The sequence below is a fragment of the Strigops habroptila genome, chromosome 8 (assembly GCF_004027225.2).
Source record: "Strigops habroptila isolate Jane chromosome 8, bStrHab1.2.pri, whole genome shotgun sequence".
Taxonomy (NCBI): Eukaryota; Metazoa; Chordata; class Aves; order Psittaciformes; family Psittacidae; genus Strigops; species Strigops habroptila.
In genome coordinates, this window is record NC_044284.2 from 18,625,974 (window position 1) to 18,649,355 (window position 23,382).

At 40.6% G+C, this 23,382-nt stretch overlaps 1 protein-coding gene across 10 annotated transcripts in view; it reads right to left on the reverse strand.

Moving 5' to 3' along the window:
- DOCK10 (dedicator of cytokinesis 10) overlaps positions 1-23,382 on the reverse strand; it is a 160,975-nt gene that overhangs the window by 98,825 nt on the left and 38,768 nt on the right. For 2 of the 10 annotated variants that reach the window (XM_030494632.1, XM_030494628.1), the window contains exon 1: positions 11,424-11,682. The exons of the other annotated variants lie outside the window; for them this stretch is intronic. In XM_030494632.1, coding sequence (XP_030350492.1) covers positions 11,424-11,525 — 102 coding nt within the window. In that variant the 5' untranslated portion in view covers positions 11,526-11,682. Of the gene's footprint in view, positions 1-11,423; positions 11,683-23,382 lie in introns of those variants that run through there. 10 annotated transcript variants of the gene reach the window in all.

Sequence of the window (23,382 nt, forward strand, 5' to 3'; positions counted from 1 at the left end):
ATAATCCAAGGTTACTCTCCTGGAACAAACTATCTGGCACCCACCCCTATGGTTTCTCTTGTAAGAAACTGGATTAGTATCACTGTAATAGTACTACTATTGCCTGGAATAGCAGTAAAGTAAGAAACCACCACAGGAACAGCCAAACAAAGGTAAAGTCACACTCTCAAAATACAACCCAAAAATAGAAAAAAGAGAAGCCCACCCAACATGTTAGAATACATTAAACAAATGAAGAGTCATGTATTAAAGTTACAACATGTGCTTAATTCAAACTCAGAGTAAATCAGAGAAAGGGCAAGAAAACTGCCAGAAGGGATGAAAAAGCAGGTCATGATGCAATAGTGGACATTAAGTAAGCTGCATCTTACCCACTGTTCTTGTACTGTGCTACCCAGGATAATATAAAGTTTTTCTCCCTCCCTCTTCCCTAAACCAAAACCACGTTGTATTGGAAAAGAAAGCTTTTGCATCCCCGTAAAGCAAATTTCTCCTTCTCCATCACATTTGATTATACATATATAATTCACATATGGTCCATTATATGTATAATGGTCCAAATACACAAGTCTCTCCCTCTTTTGACTTCATTCTAGAGAGTTCCTGTTTTTTCCAAGTAATTACAGTCATCTCAAGATTTCTCCCAGCCCTTGTGAGCACTCTTTCCCTTCTACATTAAGTTCAAGACTCCCTTTTGCATCAAATGCATCTGTGAAAAGTTTAATTAAATATCAGTAACACAGCCACACAAAATAGATTAAAACACTGGGATACACATGTTCCTAGAAAGTTATTCAATTGCTGGGCAGCTCATGATAGAATCACAGAATAACACAGGACCTCCATAGGAAATCTACTCCAAACCCCTGCACAAAGTAAGGTAAGCTGGATCAGGCTGCTTGGGAACTAGTCCAGATAAGCCCTGAAAACCTCCAAGGATGGAGATGCAACTTAAGAAGTTGAAGCTGCTCCTTCGACAGCCAATTAACTCTCTTTTCAGCCTATTAACTCTCTTAATCCTGTTTGCCAGCTTAAAAGTTAATAAACTTCTAAAAATCATTAGTATTTAGTGCTCACAGGCCAAAAGCACTATCTACTGATGATGAGACATTAAAGACGTGTAAAAGATAGACAAGACCAACACAGAAGAGTAATAAATGAAACTTTTTTGAAAGCTCTTTCCCAAGGAATCTTGTTCATGAATGTTGCTGTGGTATGTGAGGGATTGGAGGGAATGAGAAGCAATACTTGACCTACCTAAATATGTTGCATCTTTAAGTACCAACCCTCAGGAAACAACTAAAAGATCCTTGTGTATGAATAAAATAAAAAAGGATCATAATACAGATACTGTGTTAAATTCCTTCTAAATGAATCTGGAGATGTACAAGGCCAGTTGTCTCTCTTGCCTTAGAGTTATGAAAGGGAGACTGAATTAGAAATAAAACTTGGGATTGTTTACAGAAAAAAAAGAAACTTATCTAGAAGACCACTGTAAAATACAAAAGGCCCAAATCACAGAATGGTTTTGGTTGGAAAAGACTTCAAAGATCATCTGGTTCCGACCCCCTGCCATGGACAGGGACACCTTCCACTAGACCATGTTGCTCAAAGCCCCGTCCAACCTGGCCTTGAACACTTCCAGGGATGGGGCAGCCACAAGTTGTTTCTTTGGGCATCCTGGGAAGAAACAGCTTTAAAGTTTAATTTAGATTCTGTGACAAGACTGTATACCAGCATGTGATGTTCAGGTAAGACAAGGCACCCTACTAGGACACATGAGACTTCATATTAACCCAGCCATGTCACCTTAGACTGCTCCAAGCTGGTACTTGGCCCTGGCCTGTACCAGTTGACACATTAATATCCAGTCCTGCTCAAGAAACACTCGGGTTGAGTAGCAGCTGTATTCTTCAGTGAGGTTTCAGTTTGCCATTTACCGACAGTTCCCCACAGGAACATAATGGGCTCACCCAACCATCTCGCCATGCACAGCTCGCTTGTTTCCTTTCAAGTTGTTGAGTCACCCCAGTATCCTTAACCCATGAATTTCAGACTCTCCTTCATTAAATCTGCTATTGTACCTGTTTATTAATAGTTAAGAGTTAAAACATGAAATAACCAGTGCACACTGAGTATACCATCTCTGATGTACCTCACATTTTGGGAATGATGCCCAGGTCTGAACAAAGTTCAATCAATCAAATTTTAGCACACAGCGAACTTTGTAGTAGCGCAACTGTTACCTTCAGCAGGAAACCTTAAAGCAACCACTTACAAGAAAACTCAAAGTAAAAGTGAAAAAATACATGCATTGACATTTATGAGGTACAAGTGTTTTATGACGGCATCTTTCCTTGTAGTGGTTTCACTAAAACATGCATGTTTTCTGCAGAAAGTTTGTGCCATTGATTATACTAAGAACCCTCCTTTCTCAAAGCAGATACTGTTAGGCTAATGGTTTTGCAACAATCTCAACTTTTAATAAGTCAGATATGCCACTGAAACCATAAATGTCCACTCTTCAAAACCAGACATGTGTCAACGCAATGTTAATCTAGGTCAGATGCTCCTTGGAAAGGTCATGAATGTTAGCTTTCAAAATCCTCTAAAAGAACCATAAAGTAAGCACATGACATAACCAGCCATCTTCCTATTGAAGTCCTAGACTAAGAAAGAGCTGGGGAATCCCACAAATCTTGGGACTTCTCTTGAAATGTGGGGGAATCCCATAAGAATGTGTGGCATTTGCAGGTTCTCTATGCCAAGAGAAACTACCTTTTTTGCTGGGCTTGCAGAATGAAGCAGTATTCCTTCTTCCCCCTGGAAATCCCTATGAGGCTGGGATGAGCACAGTTAAATCTTCTTCAAAATTAACACCGCGCAGATGTTCAGATGCAGGTGGAGGCAGGGTAAGCCATGTCACATTGGCCTCTCTCTTCTCTTCAGAAACTGGCAGCACTCAGAAAGCTGCTCCTGATAGATGTCTGAAACACTCCAGGGGAAAACTTCTCCTTGACAGCTGCAAGGTCATTTACATGAGTCAAGAATGCAACTCAAGAAAACCCTGAAGCAGAGAAACACAGCGAGCATATGAACATCACTGTTCACACAGCACTCATTCTCTTGCTCTCAGTGCTGCAAACGGCATGATCTGATGGGAACATCTTAACAGGTGTTAAGAGAGAAGTCTTAAGAGAAAGTTTACACATCCACAATGTAACTAAGCATAAGTAGATGTGACATTATGAAATCACTGCAAAACTTTTGAGTGAAGCACTTCAATATTTGTTTTTCTATTGATGTAATGACATTACAGCAAAACCCTGTATAAAACGTAATATTGTCTTATGGCAACCATAAACCAGAGATGCAAGTAATAGCCCATTCTCATCAATGCACCAACTGCAGAGATAATTTAGTCCCTTCCCTGACAACAGCAAGCATGCCAGGATAATAAACGTGATTCTTTATCAATTCTGCATGTTCTTACAAACCTTAAGATTATGCAGTGTAGACACTGACTCCATCCTTTGTAGAGCCAGTACTTTGGATTTGGCAAAGCTTAGCACTGCAATGCTTAGTATTGCATTGGTGATGGGAAGTGGCAGCTGATTTAGTTAGCAGTTTATCTCTAGAAGGCACGGAATGATTGCTCAGTTTTCTCCTCACAGGCAGACAGAAGCAGCAATGTTGGGATTAGTGAATTTCTCCCTGCGAGGACTAAGTAGAGATTTGTAAATGAGTAGGGCTGATTTAAAGCTAATTTAATAACCATAGTGCTGCCTCTTCTCAATTTAACTTGTCTGTTCTTTTTGGAAACAGACCAACCTAGCAATCTGTGCCAAGATCGAATTTTGCTGGCTTGGATTTTCATAATGCTTTTTATATTCTCTATCTCAAGTGAGTAATGAATTACATTTAGTTGTACTGAAATGGTTATGAATGCATCTAGTAAAAAGGCACTCTATGAGTCCTCACCTGCTATAACAATCACAGCAGTACCATTTACTTCATACCCTGACAGGGTTGTGGGGCATACTTCTGTGCGTTGTTGAGCCAACTTTTCCAAACTCTGAATTGTGAAGAGATTCTTAATGAGTGTCAGAGCCAACATCACAGAGGGATAATCACTACTTAATTTCTGGGTAAAACAGCCCAGATTCCACCGACAACATACAGTTTGATCACCACCATCTTCTGGTCTAGATACAACAGCATTATTTTTCCCAGTAATAATAACCAAAAATGTCTACATAAATGATTTTACAGAAACAGATATGGTACCTGTCTTGCCTCCAGCCACACAGACATTGTGCGTTGATGCTAGTACGCATGCACCCATCTTCTCTTCATAATTATAGGATAAAATGACTTAAATATCCTCTTCCTGAAGCTGTAATTCTGTGAACACTCACTAAAGGAGGAAATGATGTAACTGACACCAATAGTCTTTAGATAGTCATCCCAAGCACTTCCCCATTCTAAAAATAAAGTAGACCAACTGCTATGATCTTCTAATGTTTTAACGATGTATGATTCCCAGACACTGAATCCTGAGTATCTAAAATCTACTGAATTTAATACAGATGTTTAAACCAATTTCTTCTCTTCCCCATGCCAGGAAGGAGAAAATTAAAGAAACAGATGCACAGAAAGAATTTAAGCTGATGGGTTTCAGTTACCTGGACTAAATATCTTCGTGACTGGAGGATTCACTGCATCCTTATAAAGAGTCAAAAGAATTGTGATGGTCAAATTGGTCAGGATCAAGCAGGACTCCGATTTTGTATTTCACCCAAGCTCTGCCTTGTCTAAAATTACAATTCATTCTAGCATACATTTGAAATACTGAAATAGGGAGACTTACAAGAGAAAGGGCCACTTACTAAAATAACAGTGTCGTCTTCCTTCTGTTTTTATAGACTTCTCAATGATACCACTAACCAAGCTCAATCTTAATAAAACTCACAACAGCAAATTAAATTACTTTCTGGGGTGACATCAATGTGAAGTGGTTCTCGCACCTCTTGTTCTTCCTTTCCTTTCCCCAGCTAAATACTCTCTCTGGCACAACATATGACTCTAGTTTTTTGGGTTTTGGTTTTTTTTTTGTTTGTTTGTTTGGTTTTTTTATATGGTTAATAAATGTAGTTAATTTTATTCCAACAGGGTGGCATAATTTAAGTATATCTTTGCCAAGCCTATGCGAACTGAAGCTAAAGAACAGTCAGGACTCCCTGACTTTTGGAGGAGGTGTAGCGTAAAGGCTGATTCTAGGCCTGCCTTTAGGCATGCCTATGATATAGGCTGCCCCACAGCAGTGAGACATGCTAGCCACAGCTGCCTGAATATTCAAGGAGCTGAAACTGAGGCCAGAAAACCATTCAATTTGTATGGAGTCGCCAAAACTTTTGCTTTTTGTAGGACCAACATATATCTCTATTTGCCGTCAGGCAGTACAGCAGTCTGATACCAAGGGTGATTTCCATGGGAAGGGTATCCATATTGGGTAAACCTCTTTCCCCCACCAGCTAAGATCATGGGTGAGCAGCTAGATGACCGAACGGGTGAGTAAGTGAGTAAAGACAGTGCAGTCACAGGGGGATTATGGAGTCCCCAACACCTGCAAGCAGCTGAGCTGGGAGTGAGAGGTCTCATCAACCCACAATGCTCTCACCCCACAGGCCTGTCCTCTCTCTGCTCCCAACATACTCCATGTTGTTTTAGAGATTTTCTGTAAGGAAAGTAAGTTTTGCATTTCAAGCATAGGGGAGGAAATTCAGGCCCTGCAAAAGGCATTCAGGGAAAGGACAGGGAAACACAGCCAGAATCAGCACGCAGATGGTCCCTTCCTTTTATTTTAGATCTCACCATTTTTACAACTGCTTGGCCTGGTGTGCATCTATTCACAGTCAACAAACTCTGGCCATGTTACAAAGGCTACATTTGGCTCAGTATGTGACCCACAGTTAACAAATTTATTAAAATTAGTGGTACAAAGAAAATTTTCTGTGACAACTCTTCCACCCTAAAACACATCCACTTGTTGGGTCCAAAATGTTTAATTTGTCATGTCTTTCAGTACACCCTGGAGAATTGCACTTGGAAAGAATCCAGCCAGTCTTTCAGGCTGCACAGCACAACTGATACACTCTTCAGTGTCAGTGGTGAAGCCAACATGCCAATAAATTTCATTAAGGGGTTTGCCAGTTCCCACAAGATTCTGGTACAGAGAAAATTGCAAAGAATTACAAGAAGATTCAAACCCTCAAATTCATAGTGATTCAGAAATGAGTTTCCAAAATGCTGAAGTACCTACCAACTTAAGCAGTGCAAAAGGAGGGAAACTGCAAAAGCAGGATCCTGCTGGGAATAAAGGAAGTGAAAAGTCATTTTCCTTTGTTAAAGCCTTTTTATTCAAAGAAATTCTGACTGACACCAGTAAGGGATTTGCTTGACTAAATGAGACTTACTTTGTACAAATACAGCTGGGATGGGATGAATCCTAATTTCTTACATTGGAAATTGCCATTGTTATTTTTGAACAAAACCTATAAAGGTCTACTTTGCATATTTTCCAGCTTTAACAGTTACTGTGAGAGAAGTGTGTTAAATATCTGAAAAATAGAAACACCTCTCACCTGGATGAGCTAACTAAGATCATTTTCATCTTAACTGATGGGCCAGCTGCAGCCATTGGAGACTTCAGTGGGACACAGACGTGTAGCTTCTCCAGCAAGCCAACCAACTAGCAACCAGGGTTAAGACTACATAAACCACAGAGACCTGTTCTCAGGCAACTGAGAGTGACCTACTCTTTCTGTTACCTTTTCTTTCTAAAGTTAGAATTTCTCGTTGCTTTCATTACAAATTTTGAAAGCACTAGGCCTCACAAAACTATCTCACTCACGGTTAAAGTATGCAAGCCACACAGGACTGTTGGTTCAGCAAAGCATCTATGCTGGGGGAGATTGGAGATGCTTCATGCTATGCTCAACTTAGTCATAAGTATTTCCTGAATTCTGTTTCTCAACCACTATTACATCTGGCACTGTAGCCTTGATGTGGTGCTTTCTCAATCTAGAAGATATATACATGGGCATCTTCAATGACTAGCACTTGCCATTCTAAATATTAGATAAAACTACCAATATAGTCTGTAAAATATTCAAAGTAGTAAGAAAATAACTTACTTGTCCTCTGTGTTTATGCAGTAGCTAGAAACCTTTTTTAGGAAGCAAATAAACAAATTTCATTTAATCAGAAAATTACTAAAATCAGCATTATCATGCCACTGACAACAAGATCTCTAAAGAAACTACTAAGTTTTTAAATTAAATTTCATGTATCGGCTTTTCAAAGCATCAAAAATGACAGCTTCTAAATAGCGAATACTTCTAAAGCCCATACTAAATATTTGCCCATAGGTCACTTCAGGGGACATACAAGAAAGTCTTGTAAAGTATCTTAAGGCTTGGTTGTTTTTTAAGTTTAATTTACACAAACCTCTAACCTAGCAACACTCGGCCACTTCACTCCCCTTAAGTGACCTCACCCAGGAAAAAACCTCAAAGTGCAGTTATAGCAACAAAAGGCTTTCTTTAAAGCTACCACACTGAATTTACTCATAAAGAAAGCAAGCAAAAGCCAAAGATGTTATTCACTCATCTTCATACACATATCTGAAAAGCCAGGTAGCATGTGTTAGAAGGGGACTGGGCACAAGGGATGGGAGCAGAAAGGATCTGCTGGACCAGAGCAGGAGTGCTCTACCTCACCACTTGCCTCATTAGTGACTACTTCACCCCAGGGAAGGAGAAGTGCATTGTCCTGCCCTGGGCACCAGAAAGGGGATGCTGGAGTGACTCTAGGTCAACTATTCTGTAAAAAATCTCAGCTTCAGGTTTGCTTCTTCTAGCATGGTCTCAGGTAGGCAGATTCATGGTCACAAACAGGAACATTAACAAAACTATCCTGCAACCTGTATGTAGTGGATTTGACCAAGCTTTTAAGCTTCTAGTACAAAGTTTAGGTAAACAGCACTCTTACTCTGTCTGTATACACACACACACACACACACACACACACACATAACTTCATATATAGAGTCATTGTAGTCTAAGGAAAATCTACATTAAAGAAAAGATACTCTCAATTTTTGCCCTTAAGTGGCACTCAGATGACCATTATAGCAAAGGTAGAAACCCAGCTCTGCACCTACAGCATCCGTGCAGCAACAAGAGAACTGGCTGTAGCAACAAAATCAGACCAAGCCAGTGCCCTCTGTCTGTACAAACTGGATGAATAAGGGTGATGGACCGTCTATCCATAGTCATCTGTGTACAGGTTCAGGAGAAGGATGGCACGGAAGATATGCCAGGTGCTCCTAGCTCACCTGCACCTCCACCAGGCTCACCTAGCACAAACCTGCTGCTAAAACAGAGGTGTATTTCACATAATGCCATGCAGAGCACCAGAATTGTCTTTAAAAATGTTTTTATTCACTTTGAAAATAAAGGTTTCATTTAGTAGACTTTGGTTTTAGAGTAAATAGGATCCTTTTTTGTTAGGGACCAAAGGGAAAACTCTAGTATCTGTTCATTAGATCATGATGCTAAAGACTTTGATTACTATTGTAAGTCCGATGAAGTTGCAACACAGTGTGTGAGCAAACTACGTTGCCTGTTTTCACTTAAATACTAAAAATCTAGATGTATGAAGTACTAGACATGTAGACTGAGCAAATAGCTTTTTTGAAAGGGGCTCAACCACTTCAGAAGCCCCTGAAGCAAAAACAACTGACAAAAATGTTTGCGTTAGCTCTAAAACTTTTCAAAAATACCACTTGACTTCTAGAGAGTACTTAGTGATAAGTCACTGTCCTGTAGGGCAAATCTCATACATGCTGTTCTGCTTCATTTCACCCAGTGAATATCTCTTTTTCTACCTACACTATGATTGCTTATCTCTTCATGAGTTACAGATATTTTTCATGCTATGTATCTGAGTAAATAATTGTAAGTATTTCCGCAGAGGCTTTATCTGTAAAAATTAGTATCATCTATACACTAGGCATTATAAACTCAGTTCCCATAATGATGTTAAAATTATAATAGTTTCCTTGACATCAGCTACCCTCCCAATCAATTATCTAGCTATCTAGTCATTTAGGCACACACACAGAATGTAAATGAGAGCAAAATCTGGTCAACCACACTAAGCTCAATCAACAACTTACAATCAATTAAAACTAACCAGATCATAATTAGTCTTACAATAAAGGAGCTTCCAGCAAATGAAGCCCATCTACAGAAAATACAGGTCTAAATGTAGTCTATTAAGAAATCCACTCTTTGTACAAGGTCCCCATATACAAAAGCCTTTACGGCTGCAGTGGGAGCTAACACCACTTCAAAATCTGCAGCACAGGAGGTGCGGAGGACTGATGCGTAAAGGAGAGACTGGCTCCTGGTTGATAGCAGAAAGTGCCCACAGGCCAAAGATATAACATGCTCCAATTATGAAATATTGGGTAGAAAGACACAGGTCACAAAAGCCACAAAAGTAAAGCCAAGTGTGCCCACGTTTCCTAAGGGCTAAACAAACTATTGAGAAATACGCTCGCAGAATAACATGACACAGTAACCCCACAATCTTATGTCTGAAAAGAACAGAATTAGAATGAACAGATTCCTCTGAAAACCCAAGCCACCTCCCTGACATTATAGTAGCCAGCCACTTCATGGGAAGTGCAGTGCAAACCACAACCTTCTGATGAAAAAGGCACATTACCTATTTCCAGTTAAAGGCAACAGGTGCACGGTTACAAACGCTCAAAATTTTAGGTTAGACTATGACACACTTTGTTGACTCCTAGAAATCACAAAAAATTCATTTTTTTGGCACCACTAAATCGAACCAACTCTCAACTTCTGCTATCTGAGGATACAGGCAAAACCAAAAAAATATATTCATCTTTATCTGCAGACTGGCTACTTTTTACTGTGACTGTTTGGGCTTTGTTTTATTTCCAGCCCTTTTCCTTCCCCTTCTGGTGAGCACTATTCACGTACAGTCAAGATTTATAGAATCAGGACAAAAATTCCTCCTAACCAGGATTTAAGAGGGTAAGGCAAGCAGCAGTGTCTGTCTCCAACCAGAGTCTTGTACTGCCAGGGTTAGATGCACCGGCACCAGTAGCATTCATTGTTGGGACCCAGGACCACGAAAGCTTATACTTGGTATCTTTGACTGTATGCCAATAGCTCAGGGCAGCAGGAACTACACAGTAAAGTAGCCTTGCCAAGAAGATCCATTTCTATATAAAATATCTATAAAAAATGGCAGATAGTCACAAGCAAAACCCAAACACTTCACTAGATGAACCACAGACCATCTTAATCAATCTGTGACCAAGTGTTGCAACTATAAAGTTATTTTCCTTCATATTTAAAAAAAATAAAAAGAATAATCTTCTTCAATGTATTACCATTGATTCTTTGTTACACTGGACATGTAGAATAGCCTCAAAAGAGTGTCCAGCATGCACACTCACATACAGCTTGCAACTGGATATACAAAACTACAGAAAACCAAATCACCTGTTGCTAGGAAGAAAAGGATCCATTGTCTCCAAATCATTTTTGGGGAAGCCATTAAACGTTTGACATCTCAAGTAACCTCTCAAGTTGAAAGAATGCACTGAAAACCAGTACTTCTACAAGGCTTCTTAAGAGAAGGCTCTTAAGTGTTTTACCTAAAAGTGTCTATAGTTTCTATTTCAGTCAGGGAAGCTGAGGTACAATGTGCCAGTTAATGTGATTTGCCCAGTGTCACACAGCAGAGTTTCGTGAGGTGCAATCCTGGCCCAAAGCCATCACTGGCAAAGCTGCCATCTAGTTCATGGGGCAGAACCTTGCTCCAGCTTTCCACCAAGGGTCTGGAGCTTGCTCCATTTGCTCATTCTGCACTGCAGAAGGACAGTGGCTTTCTCCTCCTCCTGGCCTTGAGAGGCACGAATCGCCCATAGAAGATCATGAGACCTGAAACAGCACAGAATAACTTTCTACTCCAGAAGCATCATTATGGATTTGCATGGAACTATCAAGCATGTGTTACCAGGCGCCAGAGAGACTATCACACAATGCTGCTACCAGTATGTGTCTGATCAATAACATGATGCTATACAACAGTTTCTCTAATGCACTTGAGCTCTGTCAACCCCCGAACTCTCTATGCTTCACTCTCAGATTTCAGTAATCATTTTCCAATGTTCAGTACATCATCACACAGACTGACGAGACTCAGCCAATCCTATGTACACACCAAGGAATAAATCCTACTCTCTCCTACACATAAGCCTAAAGAGTGTTTGACCTGTAATTTCTTAGCAATTTGTTGAAGAAGGGGTGCATACTCACGCAGCTTAATCTGTGAATTTCTCCTCGATTCACTCGCCTAATGGTCCTTTTCTTCCTCCGCAGTTCACTGGGCTCCCATCTGAATCTCCCACGAAAGCTCATTGTATCCGTAGGAATTCAAGCAGCAAACAAATCTCTCTTTAAAAGCTGTACTCCTTTAACCTCTTTCCTTCAGCAGCTTCAGCATAAGAACTGGAAGCTGCATACACTGTTCAAGGGGGAAGTATGTCTAAAACTTACATGCTGTATCCACAGTAACTGAGCAGAAAGAAGAAGAAAACCAGCAATAACTCATTCCTTCCTGTGAATAATATTCTGCTATTAAGGCGAGAGTGTCTCATTAAACCGTAAATACACCCAGCCCCCCCACTAACGCAAATCAAAATAGGAAGTTGTAGAAAAAACCCGCTTGCAACTGAATAGCTATCTTTGTCTCAGAACACATTACATCCTTTTCTCCTCACCACCTTCTCCAGTTCAAAAGCCAAACCAGCTGCACTCTTACTTCATGTGCAAGTATGTGTCTGCAAGCTAGAAAAAAAGCCATCCTCAGAACAACCACCTCCTACCAAGCCGTCAGTAGCAGACTTCAATCACAGAGCATGCAGCAACAGGTTCATGCTGCCTGGGCCGAGAATCATCTCTGCTTTTGGACCAAGGTAACAGTTCCGCTTTCAACACGGCATGAAACATCAACAAGAGGAAGCACCCTGCAAATTCCTAAATCTGCATACATTTATAAAAAGGGAAAAATAGAGACATTTGTAGGCAAATATCCAAAATACTTTTTTGGCTTGTAAAATCCTGGGTTTAGCAGTGCTTGTCACCTGCCAACTAATAAAAAACACTGCTTGCTTCAACCCTGCTCCCACCTGCGGTGAGAGTAAAGCTGCCAGACAGATGCCTCAGGTAGGGGCAGTCACAGCAGCACTCCAACAGGTTAGGAGCCCCTCATTCAGTGTCTCAGAACCTCAGAGGCAATGGAGCAGTGACACGAGCAATGAAACTATCCTTAATTAAGGTAGGAGACTTACCCAATGCTCAGCTGGCTGAAGGCTGGCAGGGCACAAAGGTCTTTTAAAACTGAACAAACCCCCTCAGTGCCCACGCATGTGCATGCACACACACAGCCCCTTTTCTTTTCCTTTTTTCCAGCTAAGGATTCATCCTGCTGCAGCAGCAAAGCTGCATTCCCCAATGCACATAGTCTTTGTGTGGCATGCATTCATTTTTATTTATTTATTTTTACTTAATATCGGTGTGCAAAACTAAAGCAAACTCATAGTTCTTCTGCACTTTTTCTCCTTTTTCATTCTGGATTTTAGCAAACTGGACAATAAGCATCTTTTTTAATTAAGTACTCTGAGATTTGCAACTTTACTCTTAGCGCCATTTTTCTTTCCAGCAAATAAATGAGTTCTATGAATTCTTTCACGCATTTTTCAGCATTAGTAACATTTGATCCCAAGTAAAAAAACTCTGCCAACATGGTTGTTCCACATGCCAGATTTTCATGCCAGAAGAGAAGTCACGCCAAGCCCAGAGTGTCTTACCTGAGCGCTATGGAACAACACATTGGTCTGATTAGTTTGCTTTTGTCCTCCACAGTTAAAATATACTGCAACTTCAGGAATTAAAAACCCACTTCATTATTATCTTTGTCATTTAGGTTTACTTTTGAGAAGATCACCTCCTTTAAACTGAGCGCTACCAGCCTGCTGTGCAACTGCTTAAGACAGATTTCACTGTAGTCCTACTTAGCAGTGAAAAGCATCTTTGTCTGGCACTAGAAAACAGAAAAGACAACAGAAACCCTTTGCCCAGGTATGCAGACATTTCAAGTGGCTACCAATATAGCACTGCAATATTAACCAAGTTGGAGTCACCCTTGTTTTCTCTCCAACTACCACACTACTTAGAGTCCCAAGTGCCTCTCACATAACATAGTGAAGGCAGCTGCCAAGACAAGAAGTCCTTGCCAGAAGTTAAATTTAATGCTGGATCAATCAGCTCTGCTGGCTTAACTTTAAGCAGGTATCAGTTCCTCCGCCTATCCACTCCTTTCTGTAACTGTCACACAGAACGAGCTGAGCTTCATTTTGCCTTTCCTCAGGAAGGCCTTCTCCCAGCTTCCTGCCTCCAGCAGCACTGAGGAGCCCTTCCAGGGCATCCTTTCTATCGAGATAAGGGTCACCACCATTTCCTGAAACTTTGATGAACTTGTGTTACTCCCAAATAATACAAAAGATGAACTTAGGTTCAAGTTTCCAGCTGGTCCTTATCCAATTTACTCTGCTGAGTATGTTTTGTCCAAAGGATTTTCATTCCCAATATTATTAAACCTAATTTATTTCCGTATCTCTGACAGTCAGTTTTTCAGACTTGACGTTAAAGGCACTGAGCATTATATTTTCTCAACAGCAAGGCATTAAAAGGTTGAAGCAATGAAATTACAAATAAGCTACAGCATTCACACAAAGATATAATCAGAACTAACAGTAAACAACTGCAAATAAAGATTCCACTTTCTTAGATTCGTTCTGAATGCAAATCCCTCTACACTTGTAATGGGGAATATCACCAGTCAAATGTCTAATTATGCTTTGTCCTGTAGCAGAAGTACAAAACAAACTTCATTAGCATCAGTGTGACTGTAAAAGATTTCCTAATTTATCCTCAAAGACTTCTTTATATTTTCAATTAAAGATATCAGGTACTTTAAGATGATCATAAAATTAGTTAACATGAATAAAGCTCCTGTGCTGCTTTTATATTCAGAACTATTATGTATAAGAAGAGAACTATTATCCATACCTCAAGTTATTCTAAGAAAACAGGTATTTGGTCACAAGAAATCTACAAGCCTTGGTTTATGTTTGTGAACTGCTGTACCTGATTCATATAGTCAATATAGGGAAGTCAAAGCACTTAAATAAATATACACTTAATAATGAAATATGTAAGGTAGTCAATTCAGTGTTCAATTGGCCTCTGTGCTGCTGTCTTTGCTGAACATTTTCAGCTGTTCCCAGCATTCTGAAGAAACTGATTAGACTTATCTAGATAGGAAAAATAATAACATTTGATATCTCTACTCCTGTTAATGAACAGCTAAGCATTCCCCTTGCTTCAAGCCACCAGCGTTCAGTTTTCTGATAGGGGTCAGGAGTTCTTTAGTAACTTTTCCATTCTCTTTTCCTACATTTCTTCTAGAGCTTCTGTCAAACTTAATTTATTTCTCTCTTAAATCTATCCAGTGTCATTTCACTGTCATGCTTCACTAACTTCAGTTTCAATCTGCGATATACAGCAATATGTAAAAATGTACTGCTGGACAAAACTAATCCCCTACTACAGTATGTCATGTAATTACTGGAAAATGAGTTTCACTAGTGCTTTGCTAGCAGCCATATATAGACAAAAAAATTAAGTTCCTAAAGTGAATATCTTCAACTAACAGAAGAGACATTCCAAAACAGGCTGAATATCTGAGCTGCTGCGTAGCAAATACTGAATTCACCATAATGTTCTTAATAGAGTGCACCATTTCCCACAAAGAATGATTGAAAAATAACCCTTCAGTTAGCCACACTGCCTTGCTCTTTTTTTTTTTTTTTTTAACTCCCAAATTTGGTGGGGGAGGGAAGGGGTGTGAGGTGGAGCGAATCACATGCAAAGATCAAATTTATAGCAAGTTTCAGGGAATGAATGCTTCCTTTCAGTTCAGAACTTCTGTTCAGGAGCAGTGCGGTCAGGTACAGAGTGCAAGTTAAAAACATAGTCTTGACTTATGCCCATGTATATATAAGTTATTGCACATCCACAGTGATTATGCACCAAATCCTCACGCAGGCCTTTTGCTTAACAGATTTGAGAAAGATCATTGAATTAACAAGTAAGAAAACTCCTTTTGCTGGAACAAGCTGCATCAACTGCAAATTATGCCTGTTCTAAAATCAAATTCTGAAAGACAATCCTCTCCTAACAAAACTTGCTTCATTTATAAATTAAGACACTGTGATGACACTGACACCACCACTCGGGCAGTTTCTGCAGCACAGACCGGTACTGAGAAATTTGGTTGACAAAATTAACACTTCACAACTTGGCAGAGTGCAGATAAGATACCTCCCTACCTCCCTTGAATGGCTTGTGGCATTTCCAGTGTGTCAGAACAAGCAATAAAATCATTGAAGAAAAACCAAAGGATGCCAGCCATGCCTGACACCTAGCTCTTGGAGCAGAAACAGAAACAATTCTGCATTTCACAACCACGACATTAGCAGCTACCAACTCAGGTACCAGTGAGAAGAAGAAAAAATATGGTACTCTGGAGAAGGTCACAAAGGGCTCTCCATCTTTAAAAAAAGAACCAAACAGAAAACAAACCCAACCAAAACCAAACAATTTTTTTTTATACATGTATATATATATATAAAAATATAAACAACCACCAAACAATAAATGTAGCTTTCTAGCCTTCTCTGTCCCATATTACGGATGTAGTGTGCAGAAGTCACAAAACTTGGAGCCCTGGCTGGTATACTCAACTACTGAGGCCAATAATCAAGAGATTAACACAGCTAATATCCCACAACATGCAGACAGTGCCAGCAGATATGCTATATTAATACATACTGATGCTGCTTTTCCTATATTCCTCACCTAGTCTTCAATTTCAATCCCGCAGCAAGCCCACCATTGCTGTCTGTCACTCCCTGACCAGTGCAGCAGGGCAATGCTACCAAGAGTCAGCTACGCATTTGGAAAAAGCAAGCTGTATCAGATATGATGCTTTCTGTGGTCAGACTGCTTGCTGGGAAATTGATTGTAGTGAATAGCAACACACTGCAAGTGTTTTCAGATATGATTGCCAAAAATCTACTAATGAGACTGTGAGACTAAAACTGAGGCGACAATGACTGGATGCCACGCGTTCATCTTATCTGCATCTTCCAGGCATCAGGAATAGCATATGCTCTGTAGTGGTTTGTGAATGAATGGAAAACCTGCACTTCCTAAAAGCTTCATATTGGACAAGTAAAAGAGATTACTATACTAGGACCAGGAACAGATGATTTTTATTAGCACCTACTAAAGAAGATGGAAAGCCCTTGTGACCTTCACCCCAATCCCTTTGTCAAAGGCTGAACGTTCCCAACCTCTCCCCCCCAAAAAAATCCCAAACCAAAGCAAAAAGAGAGTGTCTTCTGGAATGAAATGCTTATAAGTATCCATGCTTTGAAAATGTCCTTAAAGAAAAAAAAAAAGGAAAAAAAAAAGGAGAAATATATAACCTAAACAATTTAAACAGGCAAAATAATTTAGTTCATAGTTAGTAGAAACTACATATGAAGCAACTCTTTGCAAAGTCACTCTGGTATTGAACCAACTGGAAGCAAATGACACTGGGTTTTGAGAAATATGACTCCACCTATGGCCTAACAACTTAAACTGAAACATCAGCCTTCACATACAAACATTCCATAAAGTCATTAGAGCAGCTGACGCTTGTGTTTTGCCTACACATCCATACAGCCAGCTCTGACCAAAGGGCTGGGAATCCATTATGGTTAAAATCACATCAGCACACAAGGTGAGCTCTCCAAGGCGGGGGGACAGTGTCCCTGCACAAATACCCATGAAAAGAAACCACTTACATTTGTCTCAGCTCTGCTAACAGATCTTTCCAGACTGATGTCAGTGACTCCACCTACTGTCAATCTGTTTCTCCTCTTCCTAGCCTGACAGTGGACTGATACCAGCAATTCCTTCCTCTGTGCCTCCACCTTCACTTCATGCCCCAGATATTAGCGTACTTATGCAGAACAAATCTGTGGGAGGCTGTTGTATTTCTTCACCCTGCGTGAAAGGCTAAAACACACCCTCTAGCCGAACTGGTGGTGTCAGGAGCTGTCCACTGTACCTGCCAGTCTCTGTCCACTGCCAGAACAATTTGTCTGTGGCTGGAAGTGTTCCCGGAGGGTGTGAGGAGAATTAGGAGATGGCATCCAGGAGAGCACTTTGGCAGCTCCCAGCCTGATCTCACACACAGCAGCCAAGGGCCCTTATAGTACGTGCGCTTCATCACCTCAAAATGGCCTTGTAAGCACACACGAGAGCTTGCTGAAAATGCCCACACTCCAAAAGCCACCTACTACCCCTTTTCTGATTTCACAGCTCCTGAAACCCTCTCCCACAGCCTGGGAACACAGCTCGACATGCACACACAATTTGCCGCTCTCTCCTTGCCATTGAAGTGTTTCTAATGGCTAACCCCACAAGAAGAGACACAACAGCAGCACCATTTCAGCACCTTTCCAATGTGGAAACCCACCTGCACCTGGCACAAACATAATACATTCCCTTGCCACTGGACCGAGAAGGGCCTTGGAGAACCTGATGATAGAACCACAAAGGCCTCCAGCTATGGCCATGCAGTATCAGTTAAGAGAAAACCAGTATCGCAGCTCTCATGCTGGCAGCCTTCCTTATCTATCCTATCACCCTCTGGAGAGAGCAGCCACTGGGAGCAAGAAGGGAGGAGGTACTGTTATTGTGCCGTGGTGCTACCAGCTGATACTCTTTGCAAGGGTGAGGGTCCCTGTTGCGTGGCAGAGCTGCAAACTCACGAAGAGCTCAACTGAACACAGTCATCATGGGCTTTTGTTGTAGGTGTCTGCACAGATTGGACAGAAACAGGGCTATACTACTTCTCTTTAGCAAACAGAATGCTGCTTCTTACATCAACAACCAGGTTGGAAGAATAAGGAAGAATAAACTTTCCATTAGCAATGGTATCCTGCTGATTTGCACAAAAGCAAAATATGCAATTAATTTCTCCTTTACTCTGAACCATTGGGAAATTTCAAATAAACATTACGCTTTTTGTTTTCATCTATTTGGACTAGAATCAGTCCTTGATAACAAAACACAGTGATGAAAGGCCACAAAAGGGGATTAAATAATTTAATCACCTAAATTTACCATTTCCAGACATGTCGATGCTGCTGTGATTTTAGCTTCCACGGCATGCTTTTCTGATTGTCATTCTAATACTTGCTATTCATGTCTATGCTACGCTGCAGACATGATTTCTCTTTTTCTTTATGAAGAAAAGCTCGGATCAGACAACATCTGATTTATAGAGAATCCACATTTTCACCCAATTTTGCAGCTGGAATAATTGAAGCAAAAGGAGGTCGGGCAACTCACTCATTTACTCCAGGTCACAACCAACATCTACAGTGCCATTATATTGATATAAAATACCCTGGGACCCTCTTTGTTTTCTCTAAGATACACTCCCTCCACATGTGTGCAAGCTGACTGTACAACCATTACGGCGTTTAATATCCTATACTTGCAACATACATTTAATGTTACAAATCCCGGCATACTCTCTTCTAGCACCTGTGGGTATCTTAATCAACTAAGAAAGCAATTGCATATAATATTTCATCATCTGGATCCTCTGATTGAAAGCTAAATAATGGCATTTCGGAAGACAAAATGCACACAAATTTTAGAAGCAGATAAGCAAGATTATTTTCTTATTTTAGCAAGATAAAGAGTGAAAAAAAAAGAACCATCTACAGTTCAGATTTACATTAATTAAATTTGGTATGTGGAAAAGAGGAAAAGACAACTTGCATCCTTTTGATGCTAAATTCCAGTTCATGTAAGCATGGTCATACTGGGTAGGACGAAAGTTCATTTAACCCAGATTTCTGCAGCTGTGAGAATCTACAGATGCTTAAGTGAAAATACAGAAAGCAGTCAGTATAATAGTATTTCTCCTGAATACTCTTCTAATTTCTACTTATGCAAATTCCCAGCCTAAGGTGGCATCTGTATATTTATCAGTTCTCAATGACTTTTCTCTCATGAATTTTTCCAGTCATTCTTTAAACCTACGGAGACACTGCACATGTTGAACATTCTGTGGCAAGGAAATCCAGTTTTAATATTCATTCTGTGAATTTTTTTTCCTCCGACCTTGCTCCCCCCCTTAGTTTTATTTGATGATCCCTCCTTCTCTTGTTGAGAGAAGAAATGGCAACTGAAGTCTTCATGTCTCTGACCATTCTTGATTTTTAGAAATTGCATTGTACCCCCCCATAGTTATTTTTCAGGCCAGTCCAGGTCCAGTCTTTGTCTATATATGTAGGCTACTGACATGTAGTCACTTTGCTTATTCTCCTCACTCTTCTCTGTGATTTTCCAATTCCAGCAAGTCTGTTTTGAATTGTACGTGGTATTCAAGCCCTCCCAAGAAGCTGCTATGGGACTCTGCTATCTGAGGACAGACCAAAATGCAAAATCTATGATTTCTCAGTGAGCTTGAAAGCACGATCAAAACTATGTCCCTTCTTAACTCAGTAAAGCTGCTCTAAGCTTCCAGGTCCCAGCCTGTGCAAGACAGAGAGCTGAATCATAGTAACTCCTCTTCCCTCACCTTCTCCAGATGATTTTCTCCAATGGAATGAGTGTAAGCCAGTATTCCTGCCCTCGTGTTCCTCCCCACTCTCACGCCTTGCTCATTGTATCTAACATGCAAAGTCAAGCCCTTGCACCTTCACTCCTGCCTTATCGTCAAACCTTTATCGGTCATTAGCAATCTAACTCTGTACCAAGATGTTTATTTTCTACTTTTAATTTGGAAATTCTGGTGGGGTTTTTTCATATTTTAGAAATTCTGGGAAGTCCAGAAAATTCCCTCTTATTGTAGAAATAGCTGGAACATCCTCACTCATTTTTATTAAGCACCATTTGAGCTGAATACAAACGAATTGGTTAAGAAATCTGAAGCTAAGAGGTTAACTTTTGATTTCCTACAAATACACACTATAGCCAGGCATAAACAAGTGCCAGAAAAGGATGTGGACTGGAAATGGAACAGAGTTCGCTGCAGTTCCTCCTCACTCAGCTCCTTGTTCTTCCTGAAACACTGCAGACGCCATCTGACTCAAGGAGCAAATCCTTTGGTGAAGATATTTCCAAGAGATACAGTTGTCTCTTGAATGCTTTTTACAAAAAGCAATGTTTAGCCACCAATTCAGATTCTTTTTGCAGGCTCATGTAACTTAAAATTGCCTTTGATTTCGCTAAGAATGGAAAATTGGCAAGGGCTTTGCATGTACTAAAGCTTTTGGCAGCTTAAAAATACTGTGTAAAGAAACTTCTCAGTGGGAGCTGGTACAAACTTTTATGTCAACTCATCTCTCAAACATTTCATTTGGGCAGGTCCTTTTTGGTGCGTTCTTCAAGAACTGGCTTTTTTATACAGTGAAAACATTTGAGAGTTACATTTTATTAACTGATACTTATAGTTTCATTTAGATTTGGAGACGTAAGGCAAAAACACCACTACAGTACCAGGCTTGGATACACTTTTTTTACATAAAACCAGAATTAAGCAAATTAGTAAGGATTTCTATCATGTTCAAATAGTTCTTCAGTTTAAACTGTGTTAATGAGTTTTCTCTATACCTCCATACATTCTGCTAAAATACTTGGCATTTACACAAGTGTCTGAGGAATGAGCATGCTATCTGTCCGGGCTGCCTGGTCAGAGGGTTTCTGAACAAAAGTAGGTGACATGGACAAACACTCCAATCATGAGTCCTTCCCCAGCGGATCTCTTTGCTACACTGTCAGCACAAACAAAAACAGGTGCTACATGGGGGCAAATAGTCATCACAAAGAATCAGATGTCTCATGAACAACAAAATGCACCACGTATCTTAAATACTGGAAAATGTATTCATTAAAAGTCTGCATAGAAACGGTAAATGTTTCCTGCTGGATGTATCAGATTCCAGGTTTGGATTACTTTCCCTGTATCTTCCACACATCTGCCACTCTGTTCATTCGAAGGATGTGCTATGGAGCACACGTCTAACACCTGGGGGCAGACAGGCAATGAGGGACTTGGCTTCTTTTGTAATAGGACAGTTAAAAGTTAAAAGGAAACCCAACGACAAGGTTTTAAGACCAAAGAAACTAGACATTCCTGGCAACAAGCAAGCTTTTAGATAACTGCTTAGATCACTGTACCTCCAAAAGGGCTGTGCCCTTGCTTAAAACTAAAGAGCTAATGGTGGTCAATAGCCAGAGGAACTCATGCACTGAAAAAGCCAAAACAAGAGTCACAGCCTGAATAAGGAAATTCAGGCACAAGCACCAGCTGGCAGGTGGAGAGACCAAACAGGCAGCTGGATGCTCTGTGTCGGGTTGTTTTTACTAGGGAGCTCTAGGGAGATGAGAAAAGGCTCCTCAAGCACATAGAGAACGGTTAAAGACAGGGAAAGAGCTAAAGCACTGAAAAGAAAGAAGTACAGATCAGCTGTGTGAATGCTTTTTATTCTTTACCTTTAAGCCACAAGCATCCAAAAGTGAGAAAAAATAAGCCCAATTCCAAGCTCTGTTTCTCCGGAGAACTTGTTCTCTGTAATCCCATTAAGATCAGATCTCCTACAGAGATAGCTGCAATGCATGTTTGCACATAATTTACCACAGAAGAAACATCTCAAAAACGACAGTGGAGCATCTCGTTCCAGGGCTCTATATTTCAGTAATTAATCTCTTCACTGTTAAGGCTTACCCTCCGAAAGAGCTAATTTTAGCACGTAAGTCACAACCTGTAGAAAACATCAAGGTTACACCAAACCCTTATTGAAATGCCAAAGAAAGTTATGAGTCATTGGTGACATGACACTCAACATCCTAGTTTCATAGCTAACCACTGATTGATCCGGCAAGGCTACACATTTTCCACTCTAGCATTGTTACTTCTGTGCAAGCAGCACAGCATTATGCTTCTGATCTGTTTTACTGCATTGAGTTAAAATCTTATTCTGCTGGATTTGCACATAGACTCGTACAATAATTAGGGTCAGAAAGGACCTTAAGATCATCTAGTTCCAACCCCCTTAATATGGGCAGGGATACCTCACATTAAACCATGTCACCCAAGACTCCATCGAACCTGGCCTTGAACACTGCCACGGATGGAGCATTCACAACTTCCTTGGGCAAACTGTTCCAGTGCCTTACCACCCTCACAGTAAAGAACTTCTACCTTATATCTGACCTAAACTTCCCCTGTTTGAGTTTGAACCCGTTACCCCTTGTCCTATCACTACAGTCCCTAGTGAAGAGTCCCTCTCCAGCATCTCTGTAGGCCCCCTTCAGATACTGGAAGGCTGCTATGCAGCCTTCTCTTCTCCAGGCTGAACAGCCCCAACTTTCTCAGCCTGTCTTCATACGGGAGGTGCTCGAGCCCCCCTGATCATCCTCGTGGCCTCCTCTGGACTTGCTCCAACAGCTCCATGTCCTTCTTATGTTGAGGACACTAGAACTGCACACAATACTCCAAGTGAGGTCTCACGAGAGCAAAGGGGCAGGATCACCTCCTTCAACTGGTGCCGTCTCTCCTGTCACTGCCCCCTGTGAGTCCCTGCTAGTGCCAGTGGAGCTGCCGGCTCCTGGGCAAGGCCTGTCGAGGGCTTGAGGCTCCCTCGGTGGCTCTTGTTGCTCAGAACTGAGGCTCCTGGACACGGTGTTTCCCCTGACTCCGGGGTTGAAGGCTCCTCTCTGGAGATGCTCACCTCGGCATATAACTGAGAACTGAATTTGTCCATCTCATCTTTGAGCAAGTATTGATACTAATGAAAAGAAAATGAGCATAGCAGTTGACAGATGAGAAATGAAAAACAAACACCAAAGGCATGAAGTGTTCAATACAATTGGTTCCCCACTCTGTATTCAGAGTGATCCCTGAGGCAGAAAGAAGTCTGACAAACACAATGGACATTTTTCATTGAAAACCACACACACAGAATCTATTATGTTTTATGCTAACCACAAATTTGCAATAATTATTAACAGACTGCAATTGCAGAAGTAAGATACTGCACACAAATTCTTCCTGTTTAGACAGAATGTAACATTTTGT